Source organism: Nesoenas mayeri, assembly GCF_963082525.1.
Source record: "Nesoenas mayeri genome assembly, chromosome: 10".
Lineage (NCBI taxonomy): Eukaryota > Metazoa > Chordata > Aves > Columbiformes > Columbidae > Nesoenas > Nesoenas mayeri.
In genome coordinates, this window is record NC_137560.1 from 15,925,197 (window position 1) to 15,945,539 (window position 20,343).

General features: G+C 39.2%; 1 protein-coding gene across 1 annotated transcript in view; it reads right to left on the reverse strand.

Annotated features, from left to right (window-relative positions):
- The window catches only part of TAFA1 (TAFA chemokine like family member 1), a gene marked incomplete at both ends in the record, with an annotated part of 214,536 nt that extends 194,601 nt beyond the window's left edge, over nucleotides 1–19,935 (reverse strand). Inside the window, one exon of the mRNA XM_080350534.1 lies at nucleotides 19,818–19,935. Within this exon, the coding sequence (XP_080206660.1) occupies nucleotides 19,818–19,935 (118 nt within the window). The remainder of the gene's footprint in view (nucleotides 1–19,817) is intronic.
- Nucleotides 19,936–20,343: the final 408 nt, after the last annotated feature.

The window sequence follows — 20,343 nt, forward strand, 5'->3', positions numbered from 1 at the left end:
CCTGGGCTGCCCCAACATCACTGCCAGGTGTGAAAAGCATCCTCAGCATATCCCAATGTCTGGTATGTGTTATATTTTCATATTTAAGGTAAAGGCTTCAAGTCCTACAACTTCAATAAGCTGAAGAAAAATCTCCAAGAAACACCTATGCCTATGCTAAGAAGTACAGAAAAAAATATGCAAAGGATGGTCAAACCCACTCATGTTGGTGTCAAGATCAACAAGCCTGAAGGTGACAATATTTTACTTCAGAAATTTCAGGTAAACTGAAATAATCTGAATAACTGAGGTTTTCAATTTGAACTTTCCATAAGCATTTCCAGGTAAGAATTTTCCTCAAATGGAAGTCTGACAAGAACAATCAGTCACAAGCAAATATGAACTGATTTTAAAAGATGTGGTCCTGTTAGCAGGTGGTTTACTACAGCAGAAAATGTGTTAGATCTAGCAGTAAAAGCAAATTAATTGAAGCAGAAATACTTTAGGAAGAAGAAATCTGAGTTATCAGGCTTTAGTAATCAAAAAAGATTAATCTAGTGATATTTGTGACCTCTACCCATAAATAACCATCAAAAAGGCTTTTCTCTTTGGAACTCATGGGAGCCTCAGAAATTGTAATTAGTATTAATTTAGCTGATTGTACACTTAGATAAGCTATACATAAAATGGTTTCAGACTTTAGGGGAAACAGACAGCTACAAACACCAATTACTAAGTTTTTAAAAGACCTGGAGATAAGTAATTAATTAGAGGAACCCAGACAATAAAGGGATTCCAGCTAAAGAAGTCAGTGGCTCTCCAGACAGCAGCCAAGCAATCACTTGAAAAGAGACACAGGACAAACCCTCTCCTCTGCAACACCATGCTTGCCAGCTCCACAAGCAGCAGGGATCAGCTCAGCTTAATTGAATTAAGCACAGTGACTATAGCTAATTGGGACTTATTTTTGAGGAAATCTGTTTGTAACCTGACAGCATGTATTCTGTACAGCTGAAACATTCTGAGGATGAGAGCCACTTGGCAGTAATTTTGATGGGAAAACATTGTTCAGGAACAAGGCAGGTTTCGGTCAAAGGAGCCTTGTCAGGGCACTTTTGTAGACCATGAGCAGCAAACAAGAATCTTGGAGCCCATAAAACAGGCCAGGACATAACTGTGCATTTCCCATGCTCAACTTCACTGCACCACCACCCCCCAGCCGAAAGGCCCTTCAGCAAGAAATGGAACTTTATTTCGTTCCATTTTCCATCAAAACCTCTGAAAGATGTGTTTCATCTTGCTTTGAAGTGGATTTTTTAATGAACTGTTTACCAGTCAAGTCTAATTGTGAATGGTAACTACTGCAACTTGAAAAATCACTCAGAACTGCTATATGGATGGGAAATGACTGCAAGCCAAAAGTTGCAAGCATGAGCAAATAAAAGATTTTTAAAAGGGCCCATAAAGTCAGTGAAACTGTAATTCCTCCTTCTTCATAATGCATGTCCTTGTTCATTATGAATTTGCTTAGCATTTACCAGTTAAAACCAGTTTAGCTTTCTATTCAAATTGCCAAAAACCTGTCTAGGCTGCAATTATGAAACGGTGTCATAATGACACAAAAGTCTAATGTTACAGTTGTAACAAAAGCAAATCTAAGGGATGGCAGGATTTTAATATTTCAATAAGGTTAAAGCAGGAGCATTAAATTATTTAAGTTCTGGAATAAAATATAAGCACTAGAGCAATATTGCATCCATACTCATGTATCTTTTCATGTGTAGAGGTGATATCTATGTGATAAATCGCAGGAGTGTGAGGTAAATTAATTTATTATGCACTTTGATCACAATACCCTCTCCTGGCCTACTAATCCATTTCCCAGAAGACTTGCTCTAATATCCCAAATCACAGAACACTTTCATTGCTGCCATTAAGAACAACATTTCATAGTCTACCTCTTTTTTTCTCATAGGCATGGAAGCTTCCTTCCTTGAAAAGATAATAAATATAAATTAAGTTACAGAAAAGCATACTGATTAAACCTTTATATCCTCCACTTCTCTATATTATATAACTGTATAAGAGACTTAAAAAGAGAAAACATCTTAAAATAGTGACAGCTGGGTGATATGTTGTGATGTCTGCATGTTTCTAGTGGCATGGAAAAATGAATAAAGAACAGATGTATAGCTCTCCAACTATGATGATTTAATATTGCCAATAAAGAAATAGTACATATCTATATATAAATTCCTGGAAAAGCACTAATAGTTAAACCTAATCTACAAATGTGCTCACAATTTGACATTTTCAGTCTATAGACTATTATGCGATAAAAATGCTAATTAATATATCTATCACTGCCAGAAGTGTGATGAAACCAAAATGTTTGGCAAGCTTATTGTAAAGAAAACCTGTTACTACCTCAGATACTCTCTGCTACCTACCAGATCTTTACAGCCTATTTCAAAAGGCAGCTGGTGCACAGTGCAGGAGGGAGGAGGCACCGGTCCCTCTGCACGCAGGTCACAGGTGTCCCCTGGCCACTGGGCTCCCAGTGGGACACCCAGGTGCAGCCAGGCTCAAAGCTCCTGGAGGGGAGGACATCTACCCCCTCCCCACCAGGCTGTAAATCCAAATTATCATCTATCACAAAGCTGAACAAGCTATAAACTCTCAGAGTGCTCTTTACCAGAAGATCACCAAGCAGATTGATTTTGTGGATTTGAAGCTTTTGAATCTTACCACACATACAGGAGCTTATAGTGCTTGAAAACCCTGTGAAAGAAATCCATACGTATGTGGGGAATGTAAAGGGGAAATGATCTGGCTTACAGTAAAGGTATGGATGTGAATACGTACAAGCACTATCTTCCAACAATTTAGCATGGGCTTATTTACAGCACGAATTGCACTTACCCGAACATTAAATATTGACGGAAAATCATGGCAAATTTAATGACACTTTGGGCACTTTCTCTTTTTAAGTCAATATATTAATATATACTTTGGAATTTGTTACAGGAATCGTAATTCAAAATGTAATAAGAAAAACATTTATAGTAAAGAAAAGAAGAATAATTGATATTGTTCCCAGGTTTCACACATTTATCCTTTATGATTTTAAGTACTTCATTTAGAAATCCTTGTGAGTGCTGAGGTCTGCCTAACTGTGGCCACCAGGGCATAGAAAGTGAAAAAAAATATTTAGAAGAGTGTATCTTCTTTCTTTGAGGTGGAGGTGGGGAGATAATAAAACACATAATAAAAGAAGCAGGGAGTTTGACAAATATTTCCAATGCAGGCAGATTACAAGTGTGTATAAACTAAAGATGAAAGAAGCCCTGTGCCTCTGATGTCACCTTTTCTTTCCCTGGGTCTGCTGGGGCTTTGTATGTGTCTCCTGTCACCACAAAGCAATGACCCCTCCACCAGGACTCCAGCTCACCAGCACCGCTTCAAGCCTGACAGTGCTGTGCCCCAGGACAGGCAAAGCCAAACTGGCCTGGGATGTGCACAGACAAGAAACACACAAAATTAGTGTGTGCTGAGCCTCCAGTATTGCAGTAGCATTGCTGCTGCTGCCTTGACCAGCACAGCTGTTGCACATCTTGCTTCTGCAGCTGCAAACTGATGTCTTCACTGCTATTAGGGGAGTTGCAGAAATTCTCTTTGTGGGGGAAAAGAGTCTGAAAGCAGCAGCAATATCCATTTCTCCAGGGCAATGCAAGGTAGGGATTTTCTGCTGCCCCTTACAATGCTATTCCCAATGTAACTTTGGTCCATGACAAGCCATGGTCCTGGGGAAAGCATCTCTTTCCAGACTGGTGCTTGCACAATGAGGAAAGATGCTCCTAGCAACAGCAAAACTCAAAACATTTCATTCTTCATCAAGAACCAGCAGAAATACAGCCATACCCCAAACGCTTGCTACTATTTGAATAACTGACTGAAAGACCTGGTCAGTTGGTAGAAAACATTTAGCACTTAGTTGTCCATGAGAGTGACTAAACCTTGCTGCTTTGAGCATCCTCATCATGGACCATTTTGAGAAGATGAGAAATAAGAGAAGAGCAAAGGACAGTGTTCTGTGAGGAAAAGGAGTGCACAATCCAGCTCTGTACACTAAAATTGTGTCTCTGCACTACAGGATGAGGTAGCATACAGAGGCTTGTATGTGAATATGCCTGCACCACTGAGAACAAAAAGGTTAGACATGTCTGGCCATATGCATATCCACACATTCTCATTTTGGAAGATGACACATTGCCACCTTCCTCCATCCTCCTCCAGGAGTAATGAAAGGAAATATATAAAATAATAGCAGTCATAAATAAGAAAGCTTTGCAGCAGAACAAGATTAAGCCTCCTTTTCTTATAGCATCTTCCAAAAACTTCCCATTACAGAAGAAGATGCTTCAGACAAAAGAGGGTTTCCAAAACTGGGTGAATTATTTACTGAGAAAAAGTTATATGACTGATGCCAAAGCATTTGGAGCACCAGAGCAAGATAAAAAATCTTCATCCTTTTCTTGTTAAAAGAGGTTGATTTTTGTTTTGTTGACATTTAGATAACATGGTAACAAACAATGAGAGGAGACATAGGTAGACAATGTTATAACCCAGCATAAAACCTCATGGGTTTATATTAAAAATGTTAGAAGAATGAAAAAAGGTACCTTTGCCTCATGGCTTAGTGGCCTGGAAGTGTTAAGCAGCTTTTTTATGGGATGGCACCATTACCTCCTACAGATACAATTCATAGGACATTTCTCAAAACTATACCAAAAATAGAGTACTTGTTTATTCACAGTATCCGGTAGCTGCCTCCATAATTTATGGGTACCACCCTATGTAAATCATTGCAAAAAATGACAGATCTCAGGGGCTGTTTGTTGTTTAATCTGAGTTTGTCATGACTCAAAAAGAATGATGTGAAAATACAAGCAAAGTCATCCATAATGGTAAAAAAAAGATTCTTAGAAAACAGCTAAGAATGTCTAAGAAACATAAATAATCAGCTCTTTGTCAGCTATGAAATGAATCTACATGTTCTATTCCGCATGAAGGGTTGTCAAAACCACTCCTAAAGCGTTTTACGCCCCATTCTATTTCTGCTGGCAGAAAGTTGGGGCTCTGCAAGATTTGACAGCTACAGATTGTCCACCAATATGAGGAACAATATGAAAAGACAACACACAGAACTAGGCCAGTACTTTTACAAAAGTCACAAGGCCTTGGAAAGAAGTTTGTGCTTGGCACTGCTGAAAAACAATCCCTGGTCTTTATTCTGTGTGGCTGCCAGGCCGTGCCATCAGCTCCCCGTGTGCTGAATGAGCGGCTTGTTGGTTGAATCACATTTTCTCCCCAGGAAAGGAAAAATTCAGACAAACTCAACCACCCAGTGGAAGGCTGAGATTCAAGTCCTTCATCTTAATCTGCTTCCAGGGAAATGCTTAAACCACCACAACACTGGTCATGTTGTTGAAAAGATCTCAACCTCTCATTCTGTTTTACCAAAATTTCAATCATACCAAAACTGCTAAATATGTTCCAACCAGAAGATTTTTTTAGTTTACAAGTTTGTGTATTTCACTAAAGGTCTCTAGCACATAATCTCCAACTACTTTGCTGTAATTACTCTTACTTAAAATCCAATATAGCCACTTATAAATCCCACCACACTCCCTCCTACTCTCCAAGAACTTGTCATGAAAAAGGCACAAGTAGATACAATTTAAATAACTGTATTCAGTGATTAATATTAGAGCACACAGACAGAGCTTCACTGCTGATAGACGATATTTTCTCCAGAAGAGAACAGTGGCGCTTTGCAAAGCAGAGCTGAGTTACATAAAAATGACAAAAGCAGATACTATCACTTAGATAAAGAAACACATTTCTAATACTAAGCTTCAGTTTAAAAAAACTGCAATAATCTCTCAAAATAAAGTGATAATCCAGTCTGTGTTCCTTCAAGGACAGCAAAATCACTGCTACAGATGTATATTGAAGGAGAAAGAGTATTGGCCTCTGACATTGATAACTGTCACCTTGATGAGCGAAATTGGCTCATTAAATTAGCAAAGATCTTGAAATAACTGAGAGTCAGCAAAACACCTCAACAGCACCCCAAACAAACATCAGTTTGTCAAAGCTTTGTCGTCCCTCCCTGGGGGCTCCTGCTGCTTTCTGAAAGGATGAGCAGAGACCAGGAATAGTGCTCTAGTGTGGCTGGGGTGCAGCCTTGGCCTCCTCCAAAATGCAAGCAGATAGAGAAGCTGCAGTTCAAGCCTTAAGTTCAAAAAGCAGAAGAAGAATGGCAGAAAATCTGTGCCTACAGCACCACACTGAGAGTTAGCAGGCAGTGGTTCAGCTTGCTACTGAAAGAAAGAAAAGCAGAACCATCCAAAGAATGGCCTTCCAGGAGGTTAAACTTTGCAACAAGCTATTTTTAAAATATCCATCCTTTGCTTGCTAAAAACCTTCTTTTCACGTGCATTTAATTCTCTAGGACTAGTGTTGCCACCACCACCTGAGAGCCTCCACTGGCACCCAGTTTCAGTGGCAGAGTTTAGTGCCACCTCCTCCAGCCCTTCACTTTTTGGCAGGGGTAGGGTCTGTCTCAAAGCCCATCCAGCCCTACATAAAGAACTACATTAGCCTTTGGGCTGTAAAATGGACTGGCTTTTTAAAGCCCTTTCATAGCAAGTGAGAGAAAAATCCTGATGTCCCATCTCCACTCTCCTGATTACCCAATTACTTATTCCAAGTGGAAAACTCAAGCGGTACTGGAATTTACTCTCCCTATGAGCAATATCTTAACACCACAGCTCTACTTCAGGAAGAAAGAAGATGAAGTGTCAGCCCCAACAGCAGAACACAGCTTTTGATTAGAGATACTCTAATTTAAATCCATTTAAGAAAAGCAGCATTACCTTCTCTAGACTTTTTTGTTTTAATTTATCTGGTGTTTTCCTTGCTTTTCAGTGTTTGGAAATAAATTGTTTCAGGTTTTGTTTTCTATTTTTTTTTCTTTTCCTGTTAGTAAGAAAAACAATCAAATTCTCCTAAACTAATTTAAAAACGTAAATACTGCACCAACCCAACTCTTGATATCTTGCTTTGGCTGTCAAATTAAAAAAAATTCAATTCTTTCCACTGCTTTAGTCACACAACAAAAGAAATACTGCTTTGCAAAATGCAGAGTGTTGCCCTGTGTTCCTTCAGCCTACAAAAACAATTGTAAAATTTGCTATAAGTCCTCAAACATATAAAAGCTTATAACCACAAGAGGTCAAAATTAGCAATTTTGATGGAAATTCAGCAATATAGAAGTCCCAGTTTGATTCTCAAAGCCTGACAAGAGCCTCTAGGCACCCCCTGCATGCCAGGCAGTGGACATGAGCAGAAGCTCAGTCACCTTTTCATTGCATGAGAGGAAAAGGATCCTGTGGAAGAAGATCTCTTGCCAGGCCTCCCCAGTCCAACCAGGTGGCCCTGATATGAGCCGGGACACAGAATTCCTGCTGTGCCTCTATGATGGCATGAAATCCTGCCAGGAAACACAATAATACTGGTAAATAGCTACACAACCTTTCAGCTTCTTTGTTGCCAAAACAGAGGTAAGTAACATAGAAGACCTTTCTCCAGCCTGGAGGTTTTCTAGGTTCCAGCAAGTGAGAAACAGCTGCAGCTGGTTCAAAACTCAACAGCAGGGGCCAAAAAAGGGCCATTAGTGAGGAAGGAAACGGTAGGGCCAGGATGCTGTAAGTATCCTTTAAGTCCCCACCACACCTTTGGCTGGACCAAATAAGAAATGGTTCACATGTGATTTTCCAGATAGAACCCCCCCAGAGCACCACCCTCTTCTGGGAATGATCTTCTATCTCTTTACCCCACTGCAATCAGGAAATTAAGATTTTTCCAATGGTAGCAAATTAAAGTCTGAATTTTTTTTCCCCAATAAGAAAAAAAATTGCTTGATTTATCTTGCTATAAGTTTCTATGCTGCAGGAGCTGGCCTGCGAACATATTGAGATAACAGTGTGCAGTTAGCAAGATTTACAAGTCAGACACATTACAAAAAATACACTACAAGTTATGCAGAATCAGTGTTATGCTGCCTGTGAAAGATTGGAAGCATCACACACAACTCTGGTGGGAAGCATAGGCTTCAAGTGAGAAACATGCTTGAAGTGGGAGCCTTTTTGTTGAAATACAAGCCCAACCTTCTCATCTCTTAAAGGAAGCAATTAAGTAAAAAATGGGAAGTTCCACTTTTGAAGCAAATGCCACACTGCCTGTCTGTGTGTGCTGAGCCTGTGGTTCAGCTGAGAGCATGGACACGGGAAAAAAATTCACTACAACAGTACAACTTGTTTGTCAATTGAGTAACAGTAAGTGAACGTGACGGCTCTTTACACCTCACAGCTGGGGCAGTCTGATAGATTATAGCTTAACCACCATGAAAGTTTAAGCCAGCGTGAAGTTGGCTTACACTAAAGCACTTGATTTCATGAAAAGGGGGAGCTAAGAGCCCCCGTGATCCATTACCCAGCTCACAGCAACACTTATACTGGCACACCAACCCATGCCAAGGATGGAGCACTAGGGATGGGATGTCTGCTCTGGGTACTAGCCCCACTGCAAGAGGCTATATGAGAAACAATACCAAAGCCTCACCGATTTGCCTCACGATTGAGATCTCCATTTCCTCAAATCATCCATTCCACTGCTGCATGCTGTGTACAGACCGCACAGGGGGATCAATTTGCCCCTGGCTGGGCACAAAGAGAAAGAAGAAAGCCAAACAGAAAGGCAGGTGTTGGCTGGGTGTCCTGTAAAACTATGCTCTCTTTATAGCACATACAGATCTCAGAACATCAATATTTGCTATCAGAATGCAAAACAATCTCTTCTGACAGAGGCATATTTGAATTTTGTTTCTATCTTTGCTTGGTTCCTCTGTGAAATCTGGACATTAAAACACTTCAAAAGCAGACAGGCCACAGCTTATAGTAGGGCCTCTGAAACTTCAGGTACTAGTTAAAACAATGCATATGTATTATACAGAGAAAATGATTTTGCTATAGTTAACATCAGAAAGCAACTTTGTGTTTGTAACTCAATATTAATTTCCCTCAACAGACTTTGATTCATAATTCTGTCAGGACTAAGGCATAATCTCACCAGTTAAAAAGCAACAGCCCCTCAGATGCAAGGAATAGCATACTGAAGACAGACAAGCCCCACCAGTACAACTTCAGTATAAATGTGATACCCTTTCGTAGTTTGTTTCCACCTCTAGACACCATAGATTGCAACTTTTCCTTTGATAGATTAGAAAAATAAGAACATAAGTAAATAATTCAAGGTATATAAGTATAGGGGGGACTTGCATAGCCTGAACCTCAGAAGGGTACAACTGGTACAGAAGAACCACTTGATATTGCTCATAGAACGTAAATCATTACAAAATACAGAACAGCAACATGCAGCTCAAAGCAAATTCAAACCCAATTTAAAAAGTCAAAGAACTGTTCTACCAGGGGAAACCATCAAGCAATTCCCACTGAAAGCAGAAACTCCACTTCCTTTAACTTGCAGCTGTTTTTATCACCAGCACTTGTTCATTTTCAGAACTGGTCCTGCTCAGTCAAGAGTTTGCTTTCCAGTGCCCGCATCACCTGGGCTGGTCAACATGTTTGTGTCTGTGGTACCACCACAACTTCAACAAGGTGTCTTGACTACACTACAGCATCAAAACAAGGAGAAACTTCAAAGGTGTTCAACTGCTGGTTCCAGTACAAATACACAAAATCAAAGCATAGAGGTGGAGAGGCGAAACAAACAAACTAATAAAAAACCCAACCAAGCCAACCAGAAATTACTATAATAGTATATTGCCTTGCATACAGTCTGCTGCAGAGACAGGCACAAAGTACACAGGAGATTTCTCCCACTGGAAAATTCTGATCAACAGGAACACCTTTTCCTATGGGTGAAAAGTTTATATTTTCTGCAGTTCTTTTTAGAAAACACAAAAAATGGTGTCAATATCAGAAAGTGGAAAACTATTTTAGCATTTAAAATTTTCTGATCAATTGGGTCCATTTCGATTGTTTCCAAATGGCAATGTTCTGAAGTATTTATTTCATAAAAAAACATGGGTGGTATTCTAACTGGGATGAAATCAAGAGGCATTTTGTTGCTCAAACACCACATTGAGGTGCATTGACTGTAAGAGAAGAAAGTTCACAAAGCCTTTTCTGAAAGTAAGAGCTATAAGAGCTTACATAAAGATTTAAAAGAAAACAAAGAAAACTGATTTACAGGAAACATTTAGAAATAGAATAAACAGTGCGGAAAAAAATAAAGATTGAAATGGAGTGAAAACAGCAGGTAATCTGGCTACATTGTGGTCTTTCCACTAAATCACAATCTCTGTGTCTGGTGCTCTCCCAAGGGTGATTTGGGCACAATGCATGTGCACAGGATGCTCGTTGTCCACAGCTTGCTCCCAGTCAGGGTATCTCAAAATTCCCTGAGTTCACTAGCGGTGTGGCCTTGTTAATTTTTGCCTCCAAAGCCAGCATTCAGACACTCGCTGGCTTTTTGCTGTTGCTGTCATCAAGGCATTTGCATGCACTAATCCATGACAAATGGTTTCATTTGACGCACATCTGATTTCCTTGCCTGCCAACTAGAAGAAGATAACAGAAAAACCAAGAGAAGCTAAATTAGAACTAAAAGAGTCATCTATTTGTTGGAGTAACTCAAAACAAGGTTAAGATAAACACCACCCAGGCTGCAGGCTTAATGGAGAAAGCACTGAGGTTTCAGCCATGGAAAGACAGTTTCTAATTGCCTGAGGGGGAAAAAAAAATTAAGAAAAAACCACAACACACAATGAAACAAAAACACCATAACACAAAAAAAACCAAACTAACAACAACATCACAAACCCCGTATTTAAAAGTCTCACAAAAATATGATATTACTACAGATGTGGGAGCTGGCTCAGACACAATCATCCTCTGTTGCGTCCTTCCCTGGCACAGCAAAACCAGTTACAAACTCTGAAACCTCCATTATCTTCAACTCATCTCTTGACTTTTTATTTTACTGAACAATAGTGACTTCTAGCTGATTGACCACCCAAATTCAAAAGCATCCCATGCAAGTAATCAAGAAGAACTTCATGAGTTAATGACATCCACAGCAAATAGTGTTAGAGTAGGCCTGACAGCTTATGGATTCAAGCAACATTTTTAGATAAGGGAAACATCTTTTAATAAAACAGCAGAGAAAGCTGATTTGGGATGGGGGGAAAGGCAACTTCTGAAAAGTCAAAGACCTCCTTTAAGTTCAGTGCTGCTGCAAACCAAAACAAGAGCTGCTACCAGCTACAACACACAAGACCTTCTTCGTGTTTGCATTGGTATTGGATTTGAAGTCTGCTAAGTTCCATTCCTTTTGGGAAAGAGGCAGCTACTGGCATATCTGAATGTATGCTTCCAGGCAGGATTTATTAATTTATCAGAATGATGACTAGTTTTAGGTAGCTGCTGGGATAGCATAAACCTTATGCAGATACATTATTTTTTTTTCCAATGAGAAATTTCAAGGCAGAAACGAGTAATGCACAAAGATAAGCTATCTTTTACCTTAATTACAGTCTCAACTTAGGAAACTGACAGTGTGTGTGTGTCCCCCCAAAAAAAACAAACCAAACACAAAGCACAACATTAGGCTTAAGAATCCTCCATTCAGTTCTGATTTTAGCATTGAAACATGAAATAGGCTAGGGTTCAAAAGCTTCTGAACGGTAAAATTAGCTGGTTTTGAAATGCATGATAGAAAATATAGAAATTATCATAGAAATATAATATAAATATTATATTAATATATTTATAGAAAATATTTATCTAGTCATTTTTAGTGTATTTTACCACACCCTCCTTATCCAAAGCACCTTTAGCCAGTGCACTGCACTGAACACCACCTTAATGTCAGTTCATGTTACTTGATCTCATTTCTGCTCGATTTTACATTTTAATTAAATTCATAACGATCCAGGATGTAAACATCTACTTCTTAATGGGTTTGTATAGGCAAACATATATAATACAGATACTTTTCCACTCTTGAATCTGTTCAAAGTCTCAATTGTGTTATTGATGATTCCTGGGAAGCATGTAGGGCAAAAGGTGCTAAGCAATAGGTTCCCTTCATTTATTCATGTTCTTTTAAAAAATAAACACATAAATCAATGAAACCAATTTTCCAAATAAACTATCCTTGCCTGCTCCCAACCACTTAATTAAACACAATTAACTCTAGTTTGTTTTGGCAACCAATTAATGTCATGATCAAATATAAATAGACTCTGCAAGAAAAGATTATAATTAATAAATCCCTAACAATACAGTAAAATTACACTGAAGCTTTGCTTGCCAGAAATATTCAACAGCATTTTTGAAGAGCATTAATGAGGACACTAAAAAAGATAAAGTTTTATCAGAGAGCTCTTGCCTATACTCAGGCTGATCTGTAGAGCCTGTTGGCTGTTGATGTTATTTACAATATGGGAAATTACGGTACCAAGTTCTCCACCTTCCAATAAACTGACACATACGTTCAAGGAATTTTCCAGTTAAGTTCTCCAGTATTATAACTGTCACTTGCACACAAGTTCACTACAGAAGTGTTTTTGTGTGCGTGTTCAGTAGATCCACAATGAAAGATCTCAATTCAGATTTGTCATCTACAGAAAACAAAACTAATCCAATAGGAGTTTTGAATCATACATGAGGATGGATTAAACGTATATTTTGATATGAACCAGTAGCTCTCCTAATAATCAAGAGACAAGGAACTCCATTTAGGCTGATTTTTAGTTGCCTATTCATTTAGTGAGAGGTAAGGTGCACGATATATACATAAAATTGCAGGTCTCATAGAATAAATGTTTATGCACAATTTTAAAAAGCATCCAGCACATGTGACTGTTCATGGAACCTGCTAGTGCAGAGCAGACTACTCCTTGATTACTTGTAGCTCAAAGAGAAGGCATCACAATGAGAGTAGCCTGGCAGAAGTAAATTCAGTCATCTCAGAGAAGAGATTGTCCAGATATCACACTTCACTTGGCAATTCTCAAGGAATCACTTTCACTCACCCAAAAACTAGTAAGGTCCTCCATTCCTGCCATCAATTCAGTTCCCAAGAAAAGCTATTCTCTCAAAATAAAATAAGGATTACAATGGAATACTGTAACACAATTTTTGATTAGCATACAATAGTAATAATGATCCTGCACCTGCTGTCACTGAAGTGACCTTTCAAGAAGGGCAGGACTGGTTTATTCAACCACTGCAAAGGCCAAAACCATTCTAAAAGGAATATAGAAGGCAAGGGAGAGATGTCAGATAGCAATCTTCTAAATAGAGCCTAGAAATATGAGTCACAGATACATACATGCGGCTTTGTAACTTCATTCAGCTTAATTTACACTCTCAATTCCCCATTGTGCATCATTGACTGAGCCTCATAAATTTGGAGTCCAACTGTGCTGCAGTCCTCATGGTCCCTGCCTGCAGCACAATGACAAGAAACCTCCAGCACTGCTCACATGCAAAAAAATAAGTTTAGCTGGGGAGAACCGTTCTATGCAGAGCATCTGGAAATAGCAAAAATGCTGAATCCCATCAGGAAAATAAATCTTGCTCACAGCAAAGGCTGATTTCACAGCAGAGTGGAAAAGAAAACATTCAAAGGGAAATACAAAGATTATAGTCAGGATAGGATAAAACAATATGAAACTTAATGAGAGAAAACACATTTATCTTGTAAGGAAATGCACTTGGATATTGTCTTTTAAAATATAAATGAGCCTTGGACTAAAGTAGGCTAATCATTAAAGGCAGGTTTCTGATGTTATCAGCAGAAATACTCCAGCGCAGATCAACGTAGTTCGCCCTTGGGGCTTATATTTGTAGGTGTCAAATTTTCCTTGGGACTTAACCACGTAGTATGAATTCTCACAGTCTCTAATACCATGACAGCAAGCTACAAATAGCACAATGCACCAAGGCCCCAAGGCTGCGCTTGGAGAAGGAGGCTCAGCACACGGGTGTGGGAGGAGAAGACACTGGCTGGGGCCATCACAGCAGGGCATGCTCCACGGTTCCTCTTTCCCCAGAGTAGCTTCTGTCACACAAAGACAGACACACCTTGCTCCTGCTTGTGTGGTTGTCTGCAGAGAGGCCTGAGGGAGAGCCAAAGTGGCACAGGATGGGGACAAGAGCACAACCAGAAGGAAGGACAGAACAGGGGGGACCAAGCCAGAGCGCAGACACCACCAGCACAAACCACCATGCTTGATACACATCCTTTCTCTTTAAATACCACTGTTAGCATTTTGACGTTGCCCTTTTGTACAAAGGGTGTTGTGAGGGTGACCACAGGGAACGTGGTCATACTGCCAGCAGCTCTCAGAGCCACGCTGGGCACAGCAGTCTGCTCAGCGCCCCACTGCACACCTTGGTGCGCTGCTCTTCACAGTCCATCGAGCTGCAACACCTGCTCCCCCTCAGGTTGCTTCATCTCCCTGGATCAGAAGTAACAAGGCGTCACATTCAGCAGCGTGACTGGTGACAGCTTTCCTCCCCCTGCAACCAAGCCCTGAGCCTCATAGCCATGCACTCTTCCACAGTGAAGAGGAGAGATGTCCTCTTGCCTCTGACCCTCCAAGTATTGGCTGCTCCTTGCCAATGCCTACCTACCCTTTCCCCTTTACCTGAGAGACTGGAGCCCACTAATTTAACAGCTTATGGACTCCAGAAAAAAAACAAAACCAAACATAGTTATCTCTCTGGCTGCAAACACACCCTATAGCCGTGTTGTTTCTCTTTTGGAGGTCTGATTTTTCAGAAAACAAAACCAGTGAAAATCACAAGGTACAGTACTTCTGATAAAGTCTGCTGCTGTCAACAAGTACATCCCATAAGCACAGGACACAATTCATCACTATCATGCTGCTAGTAATCCTACCTCATCCTTAAGTGTTGATTTTGTTATATTGGTTCTCTGCCTACACGAAATACATATGGATATACTTGTCCATATACATCCCAATCTGTTTTGTACATGACCAGGAACACAGTAGGTACCTTCAACCTGGATTTCTTTACTTAGCAGTTGGCAGTTCCACATTTTCAACAACAGGCTGCAAAGGCCAGAGGTATCACAGAAAGGTATCAAGAGAGAGATGATGCTGTGAGCAGGTTTTTCTGATTGAGAACAAAACAGGGTACATATGGTGCTTCCTGTGCATTTATTGGTGTAAATGAAATCTGAATCAGGCCTTAGAGCTTATAAATTTGCTCATTTTAATTAACACAGCAAGAAACACCAGTTGTCAGCTTTCATACCCATGACATGATCTCCTTGATACTGGCTAAATTGTTGCACAGCAATTTGGACACTGTCTACTGAAGGCAACAGTTTTCATTCACACTGTATGATAAATGGAATACAATTCCTTCTGTACACATTTATATATTTACTACTTAGCCCTACACTTGCTCCTATCAATACCAAGAGCAAAAATCCTGGTGAATTCATCTTCCAAATCTCAGTTTTTCTGCAAAGTAAAGACGTGTTTTATTTACACTTTCCTGAGGAATTAGATTCAGACCAACATTCTTCCCACTGTGTTTTGCACTAAATAGCCACATATACAGGTCATATGAATTGTGAAAATAGGCAGTTTTCCCCACAGCTATAAAAATCAGTGGGAAGGCCAGGATCAGAACTAAGAAATTTTTCTTGCCCACAGCCACAGACTCAAGTTTCTGCAAAAGGCTGTCTACTGAGAAATATGCTCAGAGCACCTTTACGTTGATGTTGCTTGTTAGTTCACATAGAATTACTTTGAGACTGATCTTACCCATCATAATATGAGGTATAGACAATCACTTCTTGAGATGATTTTTACTGGGCACATCATTAACTACTCTCACAATAAGATGCATACTAGATGTACGATTCCAGCCTTGATTCAGTCCATGATTTCTTTCTCTGAACAGGCCCATGTTTAATTAACATATTTGCAAAAGTCAGCATTGCTACAGTAGATACACGTTTCTGCTTGTGTCTGCCTCATATCTTTACATTGTATGCAAGACTAACCTAGAATTCTTAATGTATACCTAATTATTGTGCACAAGCTTGCAGGTGAATCCAATGTACTTTCCTGTATTTTTAAGCAACACACGGCCAACACTGTCCACTACAATTCACTACCAGCTGATGGTCCTCACCAGGAGCTAAACATCCATCATTTATGGAATGAAATCAGTAAATTTGCAAAGAATTGCATGATTGAGGGAGAGTGTTTATTTTTTATATTTTAAACTTGAACCTTTTGCTTCATTAGTATCTTGCTAAATGCCAGCATCTACTTCCTACCTCTGGGCAGGGTCAATCAGGCAATCAACAGACTATCACGGACACTCAGCTAACTCGGCAAATCACAACCTGTCCACTCTAATCCTCAAGCTAATTCAACAGCTCTACAAGCACATATATCTTAGAGCCTAAAACATCCAATGTGGAATTCTTCTCATTACCACTGTTTCTTATTAAATCACATAGAAGTGACATCCTTGAAAAGAACGGAGATTTGTTTCCACATAAAGTTATTTCCTCTGAATGCTTTCATACATCCTTTGCCTAACATAATTTTCATGAAAATGAAATATAGTCATAAAAAAACCTGCAGAAAGCCATGTGTATTACTCAAGGGGAATTATACTGCAATGGTGTTCAGCTAGCTTACTCCAAAGGTCTCCTTCGGATCCCAGAGAAGAAGCCTGAAAATCTGCCCTGCCCACCTTCCCCATCAGAGGCAGAAGGAACAGCCATCAATATTCAAGGGTGCTTAAGAACAGTATTCAAACTTTTCATTGTGTTAATGAGACAAGACAGAAGAAAATAACAAGGCTAGATAGAGTAAGTTACAAATACTGTCTGGTAAAGCAGTTTATCGCATTTGTTTTCGGGTTCTTATCTTCTGCTAAATTGTCTAACTGAATAAAGAACAACTGAATTACAAAACTGAAAGATTACACTACATTGAAAGGAAGCTTTTAAGTTTTTGTGATTGTACATAGTGTGTAGAAATCTATTGCAACCCATCCAGGTGCTTGCTTAAGAAAGTTTCAGAAAAAAAGAAAACAACAACACAGCTTGGAGATCTCTGATAATAACCTTTTAATATACTGCCCTTGGTTTCCAGTGTTTCAAAAACTGGATTAACCAGAGTAGTAGAGATGGGTATGTTCACTGTGTTAATCCACTGAGTTCAGTTCAAATTTATTATGCTAAACATACTCCATGAGGATCTTATATTATACCTGCAATTCCACGCGCTTAGTTAGAATCTGCTATTCATAAAGAAAGAGAAGCATAAGACAGGGTGGAACCTAACATTTTTAATTATCTTGTAACAAAGTAGCCTCACAATGAGTTGAGCAGCTCAAAATCTCTTATTTTAGAGCATCTCATTATCTATGGAAGACTATGAACTGAAGGAAAAGGTATGCTGAGCATGCTGTTTATTGAATCATTATAAATATAGCTGTAATAAGGTGAAATTTCATATACCAAATATTAAATTACTGAAATTATGCACTGGCTCATCTGCATCCATTTTTTATTCACTTTTATTTGGCTGAACATTTTAATCTTACTTACACAGTGACTAACTAAAAGTAAATGACGCATTCCTAATATTATAAATATGAAAAATAGGGTATGCTCAGGGACTGCAGTTGAATACATTAAAATCACTGAGTTTTCTAGTTAACATATTTCCATCCCTTTTATGTACAACCTTTCACATTCAGTTGGCAGACTGTAAATTCATGGCCTTATAAAAAAACCCCACCGTCTTGATTTTCTGTTGTGACAGCAGAAATTGTCCAAAAATCTCTAACAGTTTCCCTAAAGGACGCTCACTAGCTGGTACTTCCCAGGTGCAGCACAATCTGAATCCGAGGTGAACATCATGTCAAATTCCACTCATCTGTCAACGTAGTGGATTATTTCTTGAGAGACTGAAATTGGCTGCCTGGGATCAGAACACCATCAATCTTATTCATGTAAGGTGCAGAGAAGCTGCCTGAGAAAGGCTCACAGGAGGGAAAGCTTGGCTGTTTCTAAGTAGGTGATGAGGCAGCTGTAAAACCTTCACTCTATCTGTATCACATCTCCGAGTGAAAGATTTTGTCATTTTTCACATTTCCCCAACACTTGGTATGCATTCAGTGTCTTGCTGTTCTTGCTTCATAAAAAAGGTGATTTTTCAAGTTTAGGCAAATGTTGCAGAGCTCTGAATCTGCCCAGCTCTCATTTTTCCTCATAATGTCACTTGTTTCAACCGATTTTACAAAGTGAGATTATGTTTTCCCCTTACCTTTCTGTTTAGCTGGGCTTCTTGCCCCCGTATTTCCTTCACTAGAGGACAGACTCAAACAACCAGCCCAATTATTTATTACAATGCAGTTATAAGTATTTTGTTCATTTCTCTGCAAGACCCAAATAAGAACCTTACCACTCAAACTTCAAGTACTCTACAATTTCCAGTGCCAGCTACTAAATACAACACCATTAGTTAATCTGATGTTCTAACATAGCTGCAAAGAGCTGGTCTGTCAAAGACTTAGGTTTATTCCTTCATACTATTCATATTTTATTACAAGAAAGCAAGACAATGCCAATACTTGTGACTTTTAGACAAGGAAAGTTGGGAAAACTTTGAGTCACTAAGGTTGTTAAACACCTGTGGTTCAAAGACCATCTGTCCTTGAAGCTATGCCATTAAAAACATAAAATTATTATTGGCCACATTATTAAATGGTTCATCACCAAGTTAATATTTTCCATTTTTCACTTCTAAAGCTCTCAGAACCTCTCCCACCTTTTTTTGGATCCAAATTCGTGAAGCAACATCCTTGGCCCATCTAATTTTAATTAGATGATGATGCTGCGCTAGAATACACCAACTCCTCAATTTTTAACATGGCACAATTTTTAACAATTAACAGTTGAAAAAGTAACATGAGCCGTTTCTACTAATAAAAACATAATAAAACCACTGACATGGATCACAACAAAGTGAACTGCATTCTCCACTGCTAACCTATGGGATTTATTCTGACTTCTGAGGCATTTGAATTCACTGGAAGACAATCCCAAATTCTCCTCTAGGCTGCATGATTGCAACCCCATCAATCCTGAGAGGTAAACTTGTGAACCTTAGAATAACTGTCTCTCATTTATGGCAAGGTAAACATCCAACCTCCAATAAACACTAGTGACCATGAGTGAGATTTGGTGCCAGTATTTTAAGTAACAGACCCGTGTCCAGTTTGGTCAGGTAACTGCAAACTTATCCAAACCCCTGCTGTTACAAACTCTTTCCAAGTTATACACCCACTACAGAACCACACAAAATGGGCAGTAGGTGAGATAGAAATAAGGACAGAGAAAGAGGCAAAGAAACTAAACAGTTATCCAGAATGGGATTCCTGTGTTGGGAAGCTGTTAGAAGACAATGTTACATAATGAATATTCCAACACCAGATTGGAAAAGCACAACAAATGTTAGACTGATCAAAAAAAGGTGCTGTGCAATATAAAGACAAGCAGCTCTTAAAAGTTACAATGGATTTTATGATTATCATTCAGTCATTTATCAAGACAGACATAAGCACAGGCAGAGAGTCTGCAATCTTACAGCATCCCACAGGTGATCTCAGTCCTACCTGGTCTGTGCAGGTGATGCTGCTGGAAAGTGTGATGGAGGGACCCCTGACAGAGCAGCATTGCACAGGCACTTATCCACAAATACAGGACCCAGGACATTGCAGAGACCACTGCCATTCTCTAAACAAAATATTAGACAGACGTTATTATCCATTGCCTTACAGCACACAGAATAGTCAGCTTCCATTACAACAGTATTTTGTAGTTTTTAAATTTTTTTCTACTCCTTTTGCTAAAGGTATTTTGTCTCCCCCCTGCAGGATGCAACTGTTATATGACAAAGGTCAAGACCAAAAGGACAGTTGAGGTAACAAGATGTCAACATATGAGCCTGGATAACTTTAGTAATTCAAGGGTAAAAAACAAACCTGCAACAATCTGAGGACTAAAAACCAAAGCCAATGTAAACAGAGGGCTGAAAATATTCCCACACTGGCCCATAGTCAAACTTACAAGGGACTTAAAAAATAATAAATAAAATTAAATATATATATATATTTTTATATATATATATATAAAATATAT